Below are 20,214 nucleotides of genomic sequence, written 5' to 3'. Positions count from 1 at the left end.
CGAGGCAATGGGGGAAAATACCCAGTACATGTAATGTACATGAGAACTGTAGATACGTATATAGAGGTAATGGATCGAGGGTAAGAAGGGAATCACAGAATAAAGAGAAGGTCAGAACGGCAGCTGAAAGTGAGTGAGTTTATGTGGGAGAGAAAGAGAAATAAAGAGACAAAAAGGTAAAATGAAAGAGGGAAAGAGAGATAGAGAAAATAAAACCATGCGCGGGTTTAGAGTGAGGCAATAGATTATACATTTAGCCCGACAGTACTGAAGTAAGAGAAAGAACCCCAAAGAAGATGAAAACACAGACATTGAAAATGTGTGAGATGTCATGGGACATCGTCTGCTTGTGCAAATCATGTCCATACTGTGATCTCACACATCTCAGCAGCGTTCGGAGAGCTGTTCAGGTGCTATGCCTGGGCTGTATTTAAGCATTTTATAATAATCATTACTTTGAATGTTTCCAAGCATTGAATTTTGATAACCTTGTCGAATCAAAGTTTCAACTTTGCAATAATGAAATTAAGTTAGTTTTTAAAATCAATGAATATCTACTTTAAAAGCACTCCACCCCACCAAGATACATTAAAATATCTCTCTCTCTCTCTCTCTTTTCTCTCTTTCTCGTTCCCCTCTGCTCTATGTCCCTCTTTATCTCTCTCTCTCTCTCTTTATTTCTCTCTTTCTCTCCCACACAAATGTATCTAATGGCTGCATCGGTACATCCTCTTTTTCACTCTCAAAGTAATGAATCATGAGGCAACAGTATATTAATATAATGAACTGGTAAGTTTATTCATGAAGTTAGTGGGTAGATTCTTTCTTAGTAAGGTATTTACAGATTAAGTGCAAGATATCCCCCATGGTTGGGAAGGATTTTTTTTTCTTCTTCTGACATTCATGGTTTTAATTTTTCAAATACTTTCCTGAGGTAATTGAAGGACTCCATATACTGGTTAATAATTTTGTTTAAGCATGAAATAGATTTTCTGTATTTGGTGACAAATATTGATCACAAAAATATAGCCAATTAACGATATTAAACATGCATGCATCTATACTTTGTGCATGATTGGAGCTAAAATAAACCAAAAAGTAAAGATAAAAGGAACAAACATTTCCCACTATGAAGTTATATTTCACAATGAATAAAATGCCATTATCTACATGTATTTACATCTGGACTTTTTTTGCTGATTTTATATTTTTTTTGCCACAAAATATTTTACCCAGTTACATAATCAGAAAATTTGACAATAAAAACAATAAAAATGACATGATAAGAAGAACATTATGTATCAAGGAAAAAATGCTCATTCAACATTTTGATCTTTCCTTAAAAAAACCCCAGATACTTTACATTATAAAGTAGATTGTTAGGGCTGATCCAAGATATGTTGCAATGATCTTGAGCTTCAATGTTGTTTGAAAAGGATTTTATCACCATGGGAAACAGCAGAATTGAAATAAACATGATTTATGAGGCAACTTTCGTTTTGATTTTGTGACACAACATTTGAATTATTTAATATAGCAGCAGATATCAATATCTATGAAAAAATATTTTGAAATAAATTGTGAAATCTGCCCCAAAAAGGACCAGGCATACCAAAAGTTGAGTTCAACCATTTAAATCAAAACTGCAGAAAAAAAAAGAATAAACCATAAAGCTGTATTTTCCTGTTAACAAATGGGGAAAGTGATGAATTACAAATAAAAGAAGATTTGTACTAAAGTTAAAAGACATAAAAATACATAAAAGCTTTAAGATTAATTATACAAAAATTGAATGATGACATGGAGCCCTTATTCTGGAAGACTCTTCTTCTTCTTCTTCTTTTTGACGACTGTCACTTCTTCTTCTTCTGGTTCTACATGCCCATTTGACTCCTCTCCCCCAAGACTCTTCTTCTTTTTCTTCTTCTTCTTTGGCGTATCTTCCACTTCTTCCTCTTCCTCTGCTTGCTCCTTCTTCTTTTTCTTCTTCTTCTTGGGTGTTTCTGTTTCCATCTCCTCGGGCTCAGACTCCGGCTCTACTTCTACCTTCTTCTTTTTCTTCTTCTTGGGTGTTTCTGTCTCCATCTCTTCTTCTTCTTCTGCAGGAGGCGCTTCGGATGATTTCCTCTTCTTCTTCTTCTCCTTCTTCTTCTTGCGTGCCAATTCTGCTTCTACTTCTTTGACCTGTGGCAAAAATTGAGAAAAGAGTAAATAGAGGAAATGTTAGGGTAGGTTTATATGCATTCGCGGAGATAAAAAGTTCCAGGAATTTTTACAGCCGACTAGTTAACGTACTGCGTTGACCACCCCCAGACTTGAAAGAAAAAAAATCATCTTCACAATTATGAGCAAACTGTAGTGCATTGCACAAAGAAACCCTTGATTGAGTTACATTATTTTGAGTATTTAACATCTTTGACATGATTAATCTTAAAAATGCATCTTTATGCAATCAAAATTATTATATCATTTTTTCTCCCTCCACAACAACTAATTATAAAACATGAAACATAATCCTCCGAACCAAACTCACTTGTCCTAGAGCCTCCTGCATGACATCAATGTTCTTACGAGGAGCCGTTCCAGTCTCGTAGAATGACAGTCTCTCTTCTACCTGATCCTTCAGCTTCTCACCAAACACGGAGTTGGGTATGTCTGCAAAGAGAACAATTAAGGGAATTTAAAAGAAGAAAACAGACATGCCAAATAGACATATACAGTCTTTAATTTTCATCAATGCTACGAATATGTCGGACTCATTTACATAAATCACACAAAGATATTTGTTTATGAAAATGGCACTTGTACAATACCTACAGGTCTTAACGTTGGGGATAGTCGATTGCTAAAGTAAGAGCTTACATGCAAAGAGAGTGAAGGAGTGGGTTAATATAGACACATCTAATTTTCAACTCTAAAATGACTTGGCTTATTAAAAAGGGAAATGATCATCATAATCATGAGGCCCATAGTTTTGGAGAATTTAAACAATCTGTGAGACTTCAGGGATGTTCATGTCACTAAGTTAACATTCACGAAGATCTTGTTACCAGCAAAATTATTAAAACATGTTCAATGATTAAAAAGAGGAAGCCCTGTAATGATGCTAGAGGATGGGACCAGGGCATAAGAACCCTGGCACCGAAGGTTCATCATGTTTATCTTCCTCCTGGTTGCATTCATCTCATGAACATGGGGAGAGTTCAGAGATGCCAAGAAAAGGAGGTTATCATGGTAAAATAAACAAACGTAGGGGAGTCTATGTTTAAAACTTAAACATCCATTATGGTTCAGTGCAGATGGATAAATTAGAACATCAAAAAGGAATTGCGAGGAAGAGAAATAGTTTTGAGGAGGTAAAATGACTCGGTCAAATAGAAAGTCTGCCTGTCAAACCAAAGATCCAAGTTTATGTCTGAAGTGAAAACATGCCCCTCCCCTGTCCCATAGACACTGGCTGTTACAGCAGAAACGGCCAGTCCCTTGGATAGGATGTTACATGGTGACCCGTATGCTTAAGAGTCACCACCTATATGCATGTTAAGAATCCATGGCACTCTTTGTAAAAGAGTAGGGGAAAACCTGGATGTAGTTGTACTGTACACCTGCACATCCTAATCAGTCATGATAGGAAAAGAGACCCAACGGTTATTGTGATAAAGTTTGCTTCTCCTCCCGGGCACTGGTAACACAAAATGGAGGATCTTGGGAAATACATGATAGTAGAGGACCAAGTCTTGGAACTGACCTGAGAAGCAGTCTATCCTTGAGGCCATGGAGCACTTATTGGCAAGGTAACGAGAGATGCGACCTTTGTTCTTCTGTGCTGCCCTGCCGATGAACGTGGAATGGAAGATGAGACCATACTTGGGGGTGTTGCCACGAGTCTTCAGAGCTCTGGGATATAAAGAAGAAAAGAGGAAACAAAATGATGCTATGTTATCTTTTAAATTGAAAGTTTATAACAAGGACCGGTATTCAATTCAATACTTATTTTTGGCTTAGATAGAATACTTTGACAACTTTGGTATCAGTTGAAGCTACAAAATTTTACTTTGAAAGTCACACGAAGTACACAGATTTATACAGACTCTGAAGGGAAACTATCTAATTGCTCAAGGTTGAACAGTTCTGAAAAAGCATATCAGTTTCCATTACACAGTTCAAGCATGCCTAATGACTCCCATTGGTCTTGTTTTATTTAATAACTTTCAATGAGCATACAAAACTTGGTGAATGGTTGCATGTTGGCACTAGCCCAAGGATAATCTTTGCCTTGAGAGGGCAATACATGCGGAAAACTATTGATGATACATTGAGTGACACAACTTAATTGCATCATAACCATAGCCTTTTGTCCATAGGGGTATCTTCCTGCATGCAGACTTGTCAGTGGTAAGACTTACTGCCATCTAAATTGCAATGATTAAGCTTGACATCAGATTTATAAGGTTTTAGAAAATGTATAAGTTGAGATTTACACGACACTCCATCTGTAGCATCCATACAGTAGATGTATTTCTCTTGTGGTGCTATCAACATTTAGACTTATACTCCTCAACAGAAGCTTGAGCATCTCTTGGGGTGGATATGTGCGCATTATAAATGTTATTATTATTTTATTATTATCATTGCATAAATGACAAATCAAATACTGTGTTTTGGTGAACATGTATACCCACACACACCACGTGCAATCAACAAAAATATTGTAGTTCGAAGGAATACTGCTTGCAGACAAATCTAACAATTGTGTTCTGTATCATTGCTAATTACTTGAGCTGTCTTGAGAGCTTTCTTAATGTCTCAAAAAAACTTACTGTGTAATAAAAACAACACATTCCATAAATAAAACCCTGTAATGATGCTAGAGGATGGGACCAGGGCATAAGGACCCTGACACCGAAGGTTCATCATGTTTATCTTCCTCCTGGTTGCATTCATCTCATAAACATGGGGGAGAGTTCAGAGATGCTAAGAAAAGGAGGGATTAATCTTAAAATGTTGACAAAAAATGTTGATATTGACAGAAAATAAATGTCATGAACATCACACCAAGCTAGCAGTGAAAGTTCAAGTCTACATGCATCATAAAATTATGTAGAGGATACAGATGCTGGAAAACAGACTTAGACAAAAGAAAGGATGACGGAGAGTAGATAGAAGTTTGATGGTTCTACAGTTGAGATGAGATTGAGTTTGAGATTGAGTTGAGTTGAGATTGAGTTTGAGATTGAGTGGAGTTGAGATTGAGTTGCGATTGAGTGTGGTTACCTGAAGAGGGCCTTCTCAGCTCCAAGGATCTGTACAGTAGATGCCGGGTACTTGGCTAGATTGGTTAGACTTCCGGCATGTGAGATCAGACGAGCACCAACCTGTGATACATTGAAAATAGATTCCTCTAATTAGTTAAAGACCCTAACCGATGAAAATACAACTTTATATCCATAGAAATCTGAATGAATGTAGAATATAAATATAAAGGAATACAAAATATTTTCTCTTTCAGTATTGCATTATTTAGTATCATAAATAATACCCTGTAATGATGCTAGAGGATGGGACCAGGGCATAAGAACCCTGACACCGAAGGTTCATCATGTTTATCTTCCTCCTGGTTGCATTCATCTCATAAACATGGGGAGAGTTCAGAGATGCCAAGAAAAGGAGGATTTAATCTCGAAATGTCAACAGAAAATTATGATATTGACAGGAAATAAATGTCACGAACATAACAAAGCTACCGGCATGTGAGATTAGACGACTACCAATCTGTAAAATATTAAAAATACATTCATCTAATTATATTAAAACCTTATCTGATGAAAATACAACTTTCTATACAATTAACGGATCAACAAGGGTAAAATTTACCACGGTTACAGTGACAATATAACATGTGGACCAGATTGGCTCACCTACATAGCTGAAGCAATGAGTCATGGTCAATTGATGCAAAATAAATGTGAATATGTGTACTCCACATAAGGTGCAAGTTTTTCAAAGTCAACAATTTACAAAGCTTTAGATTTCAAGTTCTCAGAGAGCTGTTACTCTTCTAGAAGTATTCCATCCGTTACATGTATATTCAAAGTTCCTCACTCTAGGTGGATAGAATATGTTATTTGGAATAAAAAAAAGGGTAGGCATATGTGACCTTACCCCAATGATCCTGGCAATGGGAAACCAGAAGAAGAAAAATGTTTACACCAAATTCAATCAAATCATGTGAGGTATTGTTGGATTGATTTATTTCCTAAATTTTCAACCAAACGTCATATTATCCTTAAAGAATGCAAATTGGCATTATCTACTGACCTGTTCACCAATGAGAGCTGATAGGTTTGGAGCCACAGCGTGCATCTTGTCCTGAAGGTACGTGTGTAGGCTCTTACGATAGTCCGTTAGTGCAATGACCCTGACAGCAAACCTCTCGATGTTGATCAGGTCGATGGGAGAAATGTCCATACCTGAATGGGAGGCATGTTGGACATGGTGAAAAAGAATTGGGTTAAAATTTCTTCCAGGAAAAAAACACATACGCATAAATAGGCAATTGTCATATTCCTTCAAATTACCTGAAACCATAAATAAGACCCTGTAATGATGCTAGAGGATGGGACCAGGGCATAAGAACCCTGACACCGAAGGTTCATCATGTTTATCTTCCTCCTGGTTGCATTCATCTCATGAACATGGGGAGAGTTCAGAGATGCCAAGAAAAGGAGGGGTTTAATTCACATCTAATTAAGTTCAATAGACGCTACATCTACCCAACAATCTTATTAGTTACAATGAAATTGAAGATTTTGAGACCATCAACAAAAGGTGTTTGTAAACTATGTGAAAGGATAATTTATACCTTAAAAATAACTTACAATAATACATTCACTCCCATTTTCTATGCTCTCCATTACACTTACACGATGAAATAGTAGTACCTTTATAACAATATTAATTTCATTATATTACTGGCACCAACAAACACTTGCTGTGTCCTACAATTTTTCCAAGAGCATTATCTTCAATGAATCTGAACCATTTATTACAAAAAGTGCTGTGGTCTTTACACTACATTAGGTCATCGCAGAAACAAAGACACAATGAATGAAACAAAGCAATATTTTGTTCGTTATAATCATGAATTCAAGACAAGGCCAGTGGAGTGGAAAATGTGCATACATTGTGTGCGGGTGAGCCTGAATTTGATGACCGGGGTAATAATATATATGTAAAGCGCTTTGAGAGGCCTGTGGTTCTGGAAAGCATTATATAAGAACAAACTATTGTTATGGAGAGATAGTCAAGGAGTGACCAGATACTGACCCATTGATGAGCGTGATGCATCCAGGATGGCCTGAGCCTTAGCACTGTCCATGGTCAGTTCCTCAAGGGCTTCAAGCGATTCCTCGCTTAGATCCTTGCGGTTCTTGATGTAGTGTGCGACCTTGGCGTAGAGGGCGCTCTCTGGCACGACCTTGACGAGTTCTGGGAAGTGGTAGGAGTACCACTCTCTGTTGGGATTTGAAACAATTGGAGATGAGTTAAAATAAACATAATTTAAAGTTGTGTAATTGTGTACACATCAATATACCTTTATCATGGCTGTTGTTTTCTGTAAGTTTTTCTACAATTAAATCAAAATTAAATTTGTTTGCACATCATTTTAAAAGAAATAACACAAAGGGGTATATCATAAATGAAGGTACACGTAACATTAATACCAAAAGCAAAAAAAAAATCACAAATTTGAAACTTGAAAAAACTTCATACTTTTATAGTGATCACGCTCATCCCCTCCCCCAAGTAAGTATTCTAGGTTTAATTATAAAACACAGCATTGTGTAATAAAAAGAACACAGACCATAAATAAAACCCTGTAATGATGCTAGAGGATGGGACCAGGGCATAAGAACCCTGGCACCGAAGGTTCATCATGTTTATCTTCCTCCTGGTTGCATTCATCTCATAAACATGGGGAGAGTTCAGAGATGCCAAGAAAAGGAGGTTTTAATTCATATCTAATTAAGTTCAATACAGATACTAAATCTACCTGACAAGCTTATGAATATGTTACAAAGGAATCGAAGATTAAAATACTATCAACAAAAGATGTTTGTAAAATCAGTGAAAGGATAATTATACCTTTAAAATAACTTACAATAATACATTCACTCCCATTTTTGGAGCCCCATACATTTTAAACAAAATTAAGTCTGAAAAGGCCTGAAAAGACCTGAAACATGTCAATGACAAGTTAAACTAGATGGAATTTTGACTGCGCGCAGTCGAAAATGATGCCTCCGCCATAGAGCAATTTAAACAAGTTTGGAGTTTAAATCTCCAGTGGTTTTTGAGATATCATGATAACAATGTATGGAATTTCATAAGTTGACCTCTGTGACCCTTGACCTTTGACCTACGTGCTCCAAAATCTAATCAGATTGTCTTCCTATGGTGATACACACTATCATTAAGTTTGAAGTTTAAATCTCCAGTGGTTCTTGAGATATTATGATATGGTGATACATACTATCATTAAGTTTGAAGTGAAAATTCTCCAGTGGTTCTTGAGATATCGCGATAACGATCTCAATGTATGGAATTTCATAAGTTGACCTCTGTGACCCTTAACCTTTGACCTACGTGCTCCAAAATCTAATCAGATCGTCTTCCTATGGTGATACATACTATCCTTAAGTTTGAAGTTTTTACATCTCCAGTGGTTCTTGAGATATCATGATAACAATCTCAATGTATGGAATTTCATAAGTTGACCTCTGTGACCTGTGACCTTTGACCTACGTACTCCAAAATCTAATCAGATCGTCTTCCTATGGTGATAAATACTATTCCAGAGTCTTAAGTTTAAATCTTAAATGATTCTTGAGATATCATGATAACAATCTCAATGTATGGAATTTCATAAGTTGACCTCTGTGACCCTTGACCTTTGACATACGTGCTCCAAAATCTAATCAGATCGTCTTCCTATGGTGATACATACTATCCTTAAGTTTGAAGTTTAAATCTCAAATGGTTCTTGAGATATCGCGCTAACAAACTCAATACAAGGAATTTCATAAGTTGACCTCTGTGACCTGTGACCTTTGACCTACGTACTCCAAAATCTAATCAGATCGTCTTCCTATGGTGATGAATACTATTCCCAAGTCTTAAGTTTAAATCTTAAATGATTCTTGAGATATTGTGATAACGGTCAAACGGGACGGACGTACGGACGTACGGACGGACGTACGGACGTACAGACGGACAACCCGAAAACATGATGCCTCCGGCACCACCTTCGGTGGCGGAGGCATAAAAATATATGGCAACAGCCTGGAAACTTGCATCCTTAGTACAATATTATTTTTTTCAACATGGTATCCATGAAAATGAATGTATCACAACAAACTCCATCTTCATACTACTCACTTTATCCTCATAGAGAATGTATTGATGTCCTTGTCCAGTTGGTCAAGTAAACAGATGGATTGGATGATCATGTTATCTGCTCTGTTCACGTTGAACTTGACCTTGGCCCTTGAGTAGCTGTGACCCAGACCGAGCTGTGCTTTGGCTTCTGACTGTGCGGTCAGCCCCTTGACCAGTCGATGGAAGTGGTATCTCAGACCTGGCAATAAAGACGATCATCATGGTTAGATATTTGGCATTCTTGCATTAGAGAATCAGAATTTATACTTCCAATTTTGCACATCGTACCTCATCACAAAGGACAATTTAGAAGCTTGCATCTAATCTGTGGAATCAAGTTATAAATTATGAATACAAGAATAATAAAAGAATATTTGGTCTCATATTTTTGAACCACAAAAGACTTCTCTTGTAATGTGAATTGTCCATGTGCATTAACATACAACAACTTCCTAACTTGTACATAGTCATGTACATTGTGACCAGGCATGATGCCAATCCAAGATAAAAAGGGTAATAGGATACAAAAAGGTCTATTGGAAACTGGACCAATGCATTACAAGAAGACAATCCAGAATTACAGTCATAACCTGGGTGTAAGATGGCATTTATCTAAAACTTCATTTTGTCAAGAATACTTTACCAGCTACAGATGCTACCCATTCATGAATGGGCATGAAGTATGTGTAGAACGCTTTGAAGGCAATTTTTATAGCTTGGTCATCATGTTCAGAATACTTCATGCATTACATACTTTAAAAAAATTGTGATATGGATCTTCTTTTGCACAAATGGGACTCTTCAAATTTCAGAAGCAATGAGGCCTCAGCCTCAACCCTTTTTGTCTTGATATAGTGCAACTGGTTACTCAGGGTGCCCGAAAAGAAGAAGAAAAAACTTTTACCTCTTCCGATCTCCTGGAATACGCCTCCCGTCTGACAGGGGATACCTAGTTCCTCCTGGATGGACGCTCCTATCTTCGAATCGGCCACACCCAAAGTGATCTTCTTCTTCTTCTTAGCACTCTCTGGCATGTTGGTCTCCATGAAGAGCTTCAGGTCTTCTGTCATCACACCTGAGAGTCAATGAAAGGAATAAAAATGTATTAGGGTCAGATATCCTCCTTTAAATGTGGCAATTATAATTTTGTTCTTCACATTGATCCAAATAAAATGTGTATACCTTAGATGACAATGTATTAATAGTACATGTAGTATGAGAAGTCCCTCTTTCTACTGCAAAACAATTATTCTGTCTTTGTCAATTCAATGCTTATTATACTTTTTGAAGTCTTGTACGGAAATGCATTTGGGAATGCAACAAAAATTCAAGGACTCAAAACAAAATGTTCATGTGTCAAACCACATAAGAAAGATAAACAGTGACTTCTGGTTTTCATTTTTTATTCATCTACATGTATTTCCTAATTTAGTAAGTTTAAAAAAAAGTGCACAAACATAATTAATTACAAATCAAAACATGGTACTTGCTCCTTACGAAAATGAGATTTAGAAAGATACATAGCTGGTCATGTACACTCTTTCTTTTAACATAAAACTACTGGGAAGTAAAAATTTTGTGGCAACATCTTTCAATTGTAGTTGTACTATTTTACCGTACCTTCAGAGATGCTGTTGATATTTTCAAGGGCGTTGATCCCAGATTTGAAAGGTGAGAAGGCTTGCAGCTTGACCAGCGAGGCAAACTTTCCGAAGTCTGTCACAGATTCTTGAACTTGGTGGTGGAGAACAGAGACCTCCTCAAATTCTTTGATTGCAAACAGGCCGTAGCCTGATGCATGTTCGTATAGCACCATCATAGCCTGAGAGGGAGAAAGAATGTAACATGCAACTGAATTAAATATTTAATTTTGATAATTCAATGTATATGTTGTACTTATTGTGGGTCTTTTATGAAAGGGACATTGTATCAAGGTGATTTTTCTTTTACTTTTTTTGGTCAACTTTGAAATACTACATGTAATTGCCAATAGCATCAGTACATTTTGGTAGCTGAAAAAAAAAAAACCTGTAAAAAACTTTACAAATTATGGCGGTGGCTTGCAGTTTCTTGAATTTCTCTTGAATTCACTTTCCTTCAACCAGACTTCACCGAGCACTGCAATCATGGATGCTTAGTGTTTCTTGTTTATGTAATGAACTTCAGCATTCCAGAAATCCATATTTTTGACTTTTTGTATTTTTGTGTCATCGATAAACTCAAGTCTCTGAGATGCAATGACTGAATAAGCCTCAGACTCCTGTAGTCTGTAGAGTCATGTTATATCTGAAATTCAGACCCATAACATTTGTTTGAACTTCCTGGTGTATGCTTTGATCCTCAGCAGAGAATACTTCTTTAACTTTGTTTTCATTTTCTCCTCATTATTTTCCATAAATTTGAATCATTCCTTCCTCCTTCTTCTGATATTCTCATGTCTAGATCCTGATCCTCTCTTCCATTATGCTTCTTCTGGTTTTTTGTTTGGAATATCCTTTTCTTTCCGTGTTCTTTTTTAATCAGCTTACCATACTCTTTATCTTGTTCCTTCTTGTTTCCCTTCTCTATTTCTCTACATATCTTCATCCTTGTCGATGCTCACCCCTCTTTTCTTACACCATTTTTTTGTTGTCTTTTCCACCTCACATCTATTCCGTTTCCTCCATCCTCTTCTCAATATTAGTTTACTTCTCAGGTGCATTTTCCTTTACTTCTCAGTATTTTGTTTCCTCTCCATTGTGTCTTTCCTAATTTTCAGATCAAATGCACTTTATTTTTATCTATTTTGTTAGAAGCTTCCCAATCTTCCATTCCTTTCTCATCCAGATTTTTCTCAACTGTCCCTTTCCTTCTAAATCTAAAAAGCTGGATGAGAAAGGAGATTTAGAAGGAAAGGGACAGTTGAGACAAATCTGGATGAGAAAGGAATGGAAGATTGGGAAGCTTCTAACAAAATAGATAAAAATAAAGTGCATTTGATCAGAAAATTACATGAACGATATATCCTCGGGAAGACGGACAACTCATGAACTGGGGGTATATTATAACGCAGAATCCTATTTTTGCATTGCCAGCGCGCGAATCGGTTAACCTACACCGCAGAGCGCCAAAGAAGAAAGATGATCCTTATTTTGTAGGACACGTTTTGTCCACGTTTACAAAGATATCCTTGCTTGTTTATGCGGATGATCCTTGGTAACCCTAATGTTCATAGCATTAATGTTTTGTTTCCTTTTCGGTTGTTGATAAATTGATTCCCCCCCCCCCCCCTGCTTTTGTGTTTCAATTAATTTTATTTATTGGCTCTCATTCTCAAATTCGCGCTGCCAGCTTCTGAAGTTCAAGTTCAGTTTCTGATCAATAACATTGACCTTTAATGACATATAATTACTACATTAATCATGTAACATTCCAATACAGATTGATACAGGGGTGTTCTCATTCTTAAGTCATATTTTAACAGTCATTTTGGAGCCCATCGATCATCATGCCAAAAATCATTTTCATCACGCCAATTTCAATACGGGGGACCACATCAACAACACATGCTACAGAACGGGCGAAATTTTTACATACATGCAAATTCATCTAAATTATAGATAAGAAAAAGAATAATGAGGAATGAATAAAGAAAAATTACGAATATTTACCATTTTTAAGGCTATGCAGCACACTTCAGTTTGAAATAACGGAGATTTTGGGTTAATTCATCACTTTTCTTGTCAATGTCACGCTAAACACATGGCATGGCACGCAGTACTATTTCAGGCTTTGAAGATTGCGGAAATATCATTTTTTAGCAGTAATTATTATTTTCAATATACATTAAAAAAAATATTCAAGGTGAAAAAAATATAAAATTAGATATTTAATTTATTTAAGTATTTTATTTACTAACATTTATGGTTTAAATTGATTAAAGCTCTAAATTCTAATCTTTTGATTAGCAACGTAAAGTTGTTGATTGTTGCCGAGGTGAATATTTTGGAAGTTTGTTCTTTATTCTGCCATTTAGACGTAGATAAAACTCTTTTTAGCATCTGAATTTGACGAGAATAGTAGGTAACTATTTTTTTAAAACTATTTATCGTAAAACTAGAGTTATACAATCAGCTTAAAGTATTGAAATCGCTCTGTATTTGAAGAATGGAGAAATATTTAGTCCCATGCGTTGGTTTTCGTGTAGCCTGTAGCTGTAGGCTTAGGCTTCTTCTTCTTCACGATAATCTGCCTCCTTCAATACTGAAGATTCTTGCAGATGCCGTATACTCGGCCTGATTGGGGTGTGCAGGTGGACCATTACACCGGGGTTTCCCCCTACTCTTATACGAAAAGTGCAATGGGTTCTTAACGTGGTGACTCTCCTGTACACGGGGCCTCCATTTAACGTCCTATCCGAGGGACGGAGTGTTTTCCACTTGACATAACCTGCGTATATGAACAAGGGAAGGGGCACGTTAACACACAACGCTGACTTCAGTCATCCGCCTCGGTGGGAGTGGGAGTCGAACCCGGGATCTTTGGATCAACAGGCAGACGCTTTACCGACTGAGCCAACTCGCCTCCTGACGTCTTCTACTCTGCAGAGTGGCATTTAATTTCATCATATAAATTGATGTCTTGTTTCCACCTTTTTAGTTTTGTCGGTTAGCTGTGTTATAATTATTTTTACTCTTAATCTTCCCTACTTGTCATGCATGTAGGGAAAAGACAGGGCACACCCCGCACAGCCTCAGGAGGAAGGTTTTGAGGGTCAGGAGGAAAGTTTTCTTTTTTAAAACTTTAAAATACAATGAAACTTTCTTATGTCCTTGTTTCCAATGATAAATCAGTTGATCCATCAGCATGGAACTTCATCCAATACTAGAGAAAGGAGAGTGGCTATGCAAACAGAATCTGTGGTATGTGGTGTCAGCTCGTGGGCAACATCCCAGCATGAGGGTTGGCCAGTGTTGCTGCCACATTCCTTCTGGTGGTGGTGGTGGCATCGGCAAGCTGGCTGTGATCGGAGGAGCTAACCCCAACGGACCGTTTGATGAGACACATCTACTTGAATTTGGTAATAAACAACTTCAGATAAGACTGGAATTTTCTGTGTTTTTTAGTCTAAATTCATCATATCAAAAAAGAACGAAACAAAACATAGAAATGTTCTTTTTTGTCATCATTCTGTAATTACCCTGGATGATTTAGGCCAACATATTGAATATAAGGAGAAAGACACTACTTTTGATATTCCAATAAGTCTATAGAGTGGTCAAGTGTGAAGTCTTCAAAAAACTTTTTTCAGAGTTTCCAAACTTGAAATTCATTTTCTGAAAGAGCATTAAAAAAAATGTCCATATGAAAAAAACCAATTGAATATAAGTATTGGCTGAGATATGACCATCCAAATAAATAGATTTCAATAGAAAATCACTGTTATTTTGCTCTGGTTAGTAATGTTATGAAATTGTTATTGAGAATGCAATCTCTAGATATTAACAACGTCAGTATTCAGTATATAGGTGCCAGAAGAAAAATGGGGTTTATTACATCCTGAAAGATGGCCTGTTATCTATTATATTCTGTCAAGTGCTGCAAAGTTTGTCATAAGATTTTTGATAAGAGATTGTGTCTCATATCATATATTCTCTCTGTTTTCTCAAATTGTTTAGATCAGTATGAGTGGGATGAGCCAGAACTGACTGGCTTCACTGCTCGTTATGAGCATGCATCCTTTGTTGCTCCTAGCAACCCAGACAAGGTCCTTGTCTTTGGAGGAGCACAGCAGGACAAGAACCTCAACTGTGTCCAGATCTTGGATCTAGGTAAGAAAAAAACTGTTTTGCTTGCTGTAAATACGCAGTACCTTTCTATTCTTTATAAAAAAAACAAATTGTTGTTGTTTCTGTTCTCATCTATGTGTTTGATATACGCAAGTCCCAACAAGACAGTTCTGACCTCAAGCAATGCATTTAATCAACATTCTTCTCTCAACCTAGGAGACTTTTATAGTAGACATATAGATCATAACATAAAAAACAGCACATCACTGTATATATATATATTGCACCTGGATTGAGGCCTACACACATTTTGGACATGGCACACACCACACTGCAGTGCGTAATCTTCGTTGTATGAAGTAGCATTTACCGAGGAAGAAGAAGAACAACAACTTTGTCACTTTGAGAGATTACTGTCATTAAATGGTAACTTTCGGAAATAAGAGATATACACGTATTTGTGTTAATCAATCTAGGTTTACACTTTTGAAATTGAAATTGAATTCTTCTACCCTTTCCCTCAATTTCTTAAAGCCCCACTGCACTACTTGTAGCTACTTGTGCCCTCTATACAGCAAACAATGACTAATCGTTGCCTGTTGGTCCCCCATGATTCCCTTTTTCTTATGTTAATTGAGGGCTGAATTAATGAGATAACCACCTGTCAGTGACCTTGCAGGAACCCCCTGGCCAAACTAGTGCAGACGGGCTTTAAAAGTTCTAATACTTGTTCTCTTCTTCCTTAAAGCTACCAAGTCTTGGAGCATGGTACCAACCAGCGGCACAGCGCCTTCGCCCAGGACCTGTAGAGGTAGTGCCTTTGATGGTAGCAAACTCTACATCTTTGGTGGAGGTCAGCAAGGGTCAGAACCAGTACCCGATACAAAGATGCATGTCTACGATGCAGGTATATAATATTACAGTCAAACCTGCTTTAGTGACCACCTGTCTACAACAAGCACATTGTTTGTTTCCCTTGAAAATGGTTTCTCATTGAAACATGTACTAAAGGAACCTGTCTACAAAGACCACTATATGTCTTTCCCTTGGGCAGTGCCTGTAGACAGGTTTGATTGTACTTTGCTCTTTTTTATTTTTCTTCAAATCAGATGATGAATATCTAGGAGTATATGGACTATTTGTAGCATTTTTGAATAATTTTCTTGTTACCAAGAACTCCTACTAAAATCCTGATGCTGGGTTTTAACTTTTTCTAAAGTTGGGTTTAACAAAGGAAGTTGGTCTAAGTGGTCCATTGTTTAACATAACTATATTTCATCTCTCTAATTTAGGTAAACAGAAGTCAAATTTGACTTTCCTACTCCTTTTGGGAACCTCAATATCATCCTTGATTCATCAGGATCTTTTATTCTCATGCTATAATAGAATAGGAAAATGATTAAGTAAGGCATACTGATTTTGTTGATAATAATTCTGTACTTGAATGTCGCACAAACCTGCATGAAAAAAGCACCCTATTGCCCACTGAACTATAAGTCAATATAAGCATGAACAAGTAACATTGTTACTAATTATGGCAACAAACAATTGTGATTTGTTAGAGGTGAGGATAATGGCTTCTTGAATCATGCCAGTAAGCATTTCTTCTGAGCCCCATTTCACAAAACTTGACATCAGTCACAAATGACAGTTTTTGTTATAAGCTAGTGAGATCCTTGCTTCTGATTGGTTATCAGCAGATTTGTCACTGATTTTTGTCTTTTGTCATTGAAAAAAAGGCTTTGTGAAACAGGTCCCTGGAGGGCTAATGCTGCATGAGGTTGGGATATAGATCTCACCTTTTACTATTTTACATCTTGTTCATGTTTCTCCTTTGTATATCAATTAGTGACAGGCGAGTGGACGCAGCCCCCATCAAGCGGTAGAATACCAGCTGCTAGACATGGTCATGTGATGGCAGTGTGTAACAGGAAGGTTTACCTGCATGGCGGTATGTCAGGCAGTACCCTCTTTGACGACATGTATGAGTACAGTGTAGGTGAGTGAATGAAAGTGGTGTGTGATTTGCATGGTAGTTTATAATCATGGTATCAGACTGAGGACACTAAAACCTAGCATGACTTAAGGAAAAATTAACATCTGAACTTCACAATAACACTTACAAGTTTAAAGATTATTCCATGCTTAGCTGTCTTTGTTTGTCATTCCCAAGACACAGTATTGAGCATGGTTGTTGGTTGTGATGATGATTTTAAAGCAGATTGTTGGAAGAAGAGAAATTTGTAGAGGAAGAGGAAAGAAGAAAGACTCTACAGATGATAAAAGGAAAGGAAGGAAGGAATAACAGAGAGCTCTTAACAAGCAATCACATTTGCAATAATGACAATTCTTGGCATCAATTTACTTGCAGGGTGCACTTCAAGTTGATTTCCTACCCAAAGTCAATAAAAAAATACTAGATAAAGCTTAGATGAAAAAAGAAGATAAGCATCTTTTCTGTTACAAAATGGACCCTGATTAAAGTATATTCCTCATTTTCTTTGTAGACACTGGTGTTTGGAAACTCGTTAAGACCAAAGGAGACGTCCCACCTGGTCGAGCTGCTCATGGATGCGTATCCCATGGCAACAAGATCCTCATTTTTGGTGGGATGACGCAGGAAGGCGGAGCAAGCGATGAGTCTTTTATTTTTGACACAAGTAAGTTTGATAGAAATCTCCTTTAATCTGTAATTGATTGGTTGGTTTGATAATGGGTTTTTATTGGTTATTAGTTATTCAGCAATAAGTGAGAATGGCTGGTTTCATGTACATTCTTGATTATTCATTTCCTGCTATATCTTGCATAATGCCAAATCCAGTTACAGCCTGATCAGTGCATAGCAACTAGTTACAAAGCCTCAAATAAATTAATGGAAAAAAAATACAGCCTTGGGGGAAATCGAAAGTACCATTCGTGCTATCTCAGTTTACACTAGTTTAAACAGACCAATTAATGTCACTATTTGATTAACTACCAGAGTAGTATGGTTTCAGAATAGAGTATGGAGGCCAAAAGCAAATATGCAAAAAAATCTAAAAGATTTTAGGGCAATGATAAATGAACTTAGCTACCTACAATTTGGCCCCTTTTTGTACATGTAATGAGTGAATGAGTGTAGGATGATCCAAAAAGCAGGGATGGTGATGGAGTTGAGGCTCGTGTATGGTATAAAGCACCATGAATTACTGATAATAGTTTAATTGCATTTTTTTCCTTCAAGAAAATAAAAATCAGCCATCAGTAAGTTATTAACTTGTTTTCACACACTGTGTATCCCTTCCAGAGGCGTCTTGTTTTATAGTCCATTTACCCCATTAACATTCATTCCCACTCTGTAGGAAAGTCGAGGTGGCTCAAATTCAAACCAGATGGACCCCCACCGGCCCCACGGCTTGACCACGCCATGTGCCTCCTGACCCTACCCTGTCCCAAGCAGACGTCTCAGCCCATGAGCAGCAGACAGAATGGAGCAGGAGCGGCTGTGGGGTCAAGTAGTAGTGCGCCCTCTGTTGCTGACCCTTCTAGAGCAGCGGAGGAGTTTCTGACCTCTTGTGTGGACTCTGTTGCAGAGCAGATGTCAGGGGGTATGTACTGAAGTCACTTTTTCAGTTTGGTTTTGGTGGTGTTAAATCTGTGGCCTGAATTCAAAAGGAAAACAATTACCGGTACAGTCCTTTGATTTGGGCTTGGATTACCTAGGTATAGTGTTTGGTCTAACATAGAATTGAGAAGTTTGTTTAGCATAGCATATTTATCACAAAGCAATTTTCAGAGCATGTGACATAGAACAAAAAAAAAAAAAGAAATATAGAATAACAATGGACATTTACTACCCAAGTGTAAAAAAAAAGAAGTGATAATTGTATAGTACAGTCAAACCTGCTTTAGTGACCACCTGTCTACAACAATCACATTTTTTGTTTCCCTTGAAAATGGTTTCTCATTGAAACATGTACTAAAGGAACCTGTCTACAAAGGCCACTTTTGTGTTTCCCTTGGGCGGTCGCTGTAGACAGGTTTGACTGTACATCCATTTTATTCTAGAATAATACTCAAAATAATTTGCCTTTTCTCCTTTCTAGATTCAGGAGAGGGCGGCCCAGGTGGTGCAGGAGCAGCATCAAGTGCAGTACCTGGCGAGGCTACTCTGTGTTGCGTGGTGCAAGGTGGAATGGACACACAGGGTGAGATCTTTGACGACTGTCTCATCTTGAGATTGGACAACCTCCTTCTTTGAAATGACTGTAGGATGAAATTTGTCACTGATGAATTATTTAACACCTTGAGCCCATTGCAACTTCAAAAGAGGCAAATGCAAAGCACCACCATGCAATAGTTGCCTTATCATCTTACAACGCTTTGGTTATTACTGTTCTGCTGCCATGGCAAGGGACTCTGAAAAAGTTGGATCATTCTTGGGAAAGTTTACATTCTTCTCTGAAATGAATGTAGGCATTGCATGGCTGATGATATCTACTTGTCTTGAGCCCTAGCTTTAAAGTAATATATGCAAGACACAACCATGTGGCAACAGTTTCCCCATCTAAGAAGGTGCCCTAGTTGCTACAAGTCTACTGCCTCAGTAGGGACACTGTGGAAATGTACGGCCATCCTTTTGACTTTCAAACCCCTCTGAAATGACTGTACAAATAATAATATTCGCCTTTTATATAGCGCTTAATACATCTCGGATGTCTCTAAGCGCTTTACAGATATACTATTAACCTGGTCATTGGATTCACACTTTGTGCTCAATCTCCACTCCCTGGGGAGTATTCCAGCCAGGCGTTACTTGACGCTCAAAAACTGTTTGACCAACAGTGACGGTCGCATTCTACCAGGTACCCATTTTAACACCTGGGTGGAGAGTAGGATATTCGTGCCGAGTCAGGATTCGAACCTTCGACCTTCGCATCTCCAGTCAAGCACCTTAAACCACTCGGCCACGACACTCCAAGGAAGAGCTACATCGCTGATAAAGTCTGCATCATGAGCTCAGCTTCCA

The 20,214-nt window shown here is 37.5% G+C and overlaps 2 protein-coding genes and 5 non-coding genes across 7 annotated transcripts; 1 reads left to right on the top strand and 6 right to left on the bottom strand.

Moving 5' to 3' along the window:
* Positions 1-773: 773 nt before the first annotated feature.
* On the bottom strand, positions 774-13,203 carry LOC590067 (nucleolar protein 56). Its single transcript, XM_030992653.1, has 10 exons — positions 13,089-13,203; positions 11,059-11,260; positions 10,343-10,513; positions 9,439-9,637; positions 7,327-7,514; positions 6,319-6,470; positions 5,275-5,375; positions 3,749-3,897; positions 2,534-2,655; positions 774-2,184 (listed from the first exon to the last, which is right to left on the bottom strand). Exons 1-10 carry the CDS (start codon positions 13,089-13,091, stop codon positions 1,810-1,812), a joined length of 1,662 nt encoding a protein of 553 aa, XP_030848513.1. The 5' UTR covers positions 13,092-13,203; the 3' UTR covers positions 774-1,809.
* On the bottom strand, positions 3,094-3,226 carry LOC115927360. The gene has a single exon (XR_004065588.1). It is a non-coding gene; the product is annotated as a small nucleolar RNA SNORA57 (small nucleolar RNA).
* On the bottom strand, positions 4,855-4,988 carry LOC115927381. The gene has a single exon (XR_004065602.1). It is a non-coding gene; the product is annotated as a small nucleolar RNA SNORA57 (small nucleolar RNA).
* On the bottom strand, positions 5,539-5,671 carry LOC115927377. The gene has a single exon (XR_004065598.1). It is a non-coding gene; the product is annotated as a small nucleolar RNA SNORA57 (small nucleolar RNA).
* LOC115927375 lies at positions 6,597-6,729 on the bottom strand. Its single transcript, XR_004065597.1, has one exon. It is a non-coding gene; the product is annotated as a small nucleolar RNA SNORA57 (small nucleolar RNA).
* LOC115927367 lies at positions 7,876-8,008 on the bottom strand. Its single transcript, XR_004065595.1, has one exon. It is a non-coding gene; the product is annotated as a small nucleolar RNA SNORA57 (small nucleolar RNA).
* A 186-nt stretch (positions 13,204-13,389) lies between the features above and the next one.
* On the top strand, positions 13,390-19,933 carry LOC115918847 (rab9 effector protein with kelch motifs-like). The gene is made up of 8 exons (XM_030992494.1): positions 13,390-13,496; positions 14,271-14,497; positions 15,096-15,248; positions 15,955-16,113; positions 17,056-17,205; positions 17,714-17,866; positions 18,548-18,793; positions 19,292-19,933. The coding sequence occupies exons 2-8, from the start codon at positions 14,284-14,286 to the stop codon at positions 19,444-19,446; spliced, it is 1,230 nt and encodes a 409-aa protein (XP_030848354.1). The 5' UTR covers positions 13,390-13,496; positions 14,271-14,283; the 3' UTR covers positions 19,447-19,933.
* Positions 19,934-20,214: the final 281 nt, after the last annotated feature.

The sequence above is a fragment of the Strongylocentrotus purpuratus genome, unplaced genomic scaffold (assembly GCF_000002235.5).
Source record: "Strongylocentrotus purpuratus isolate Spur 01 unplaced genomic scaffold, Spur_5.0 spur5_contig_847, whole genome shotgun sequence".
NCBI lineage: Eukaryota > Metazoa > Echinodermata > Echinoidea > Camarodonta > Strongylocentrotidae > Strongylocentrotus > Strongylocentrotus purpuratus.
Note: the sequence above shows the minus strand (reverse complement) of the source record. Positions and strands in the feature narration are given on the sequence as shown.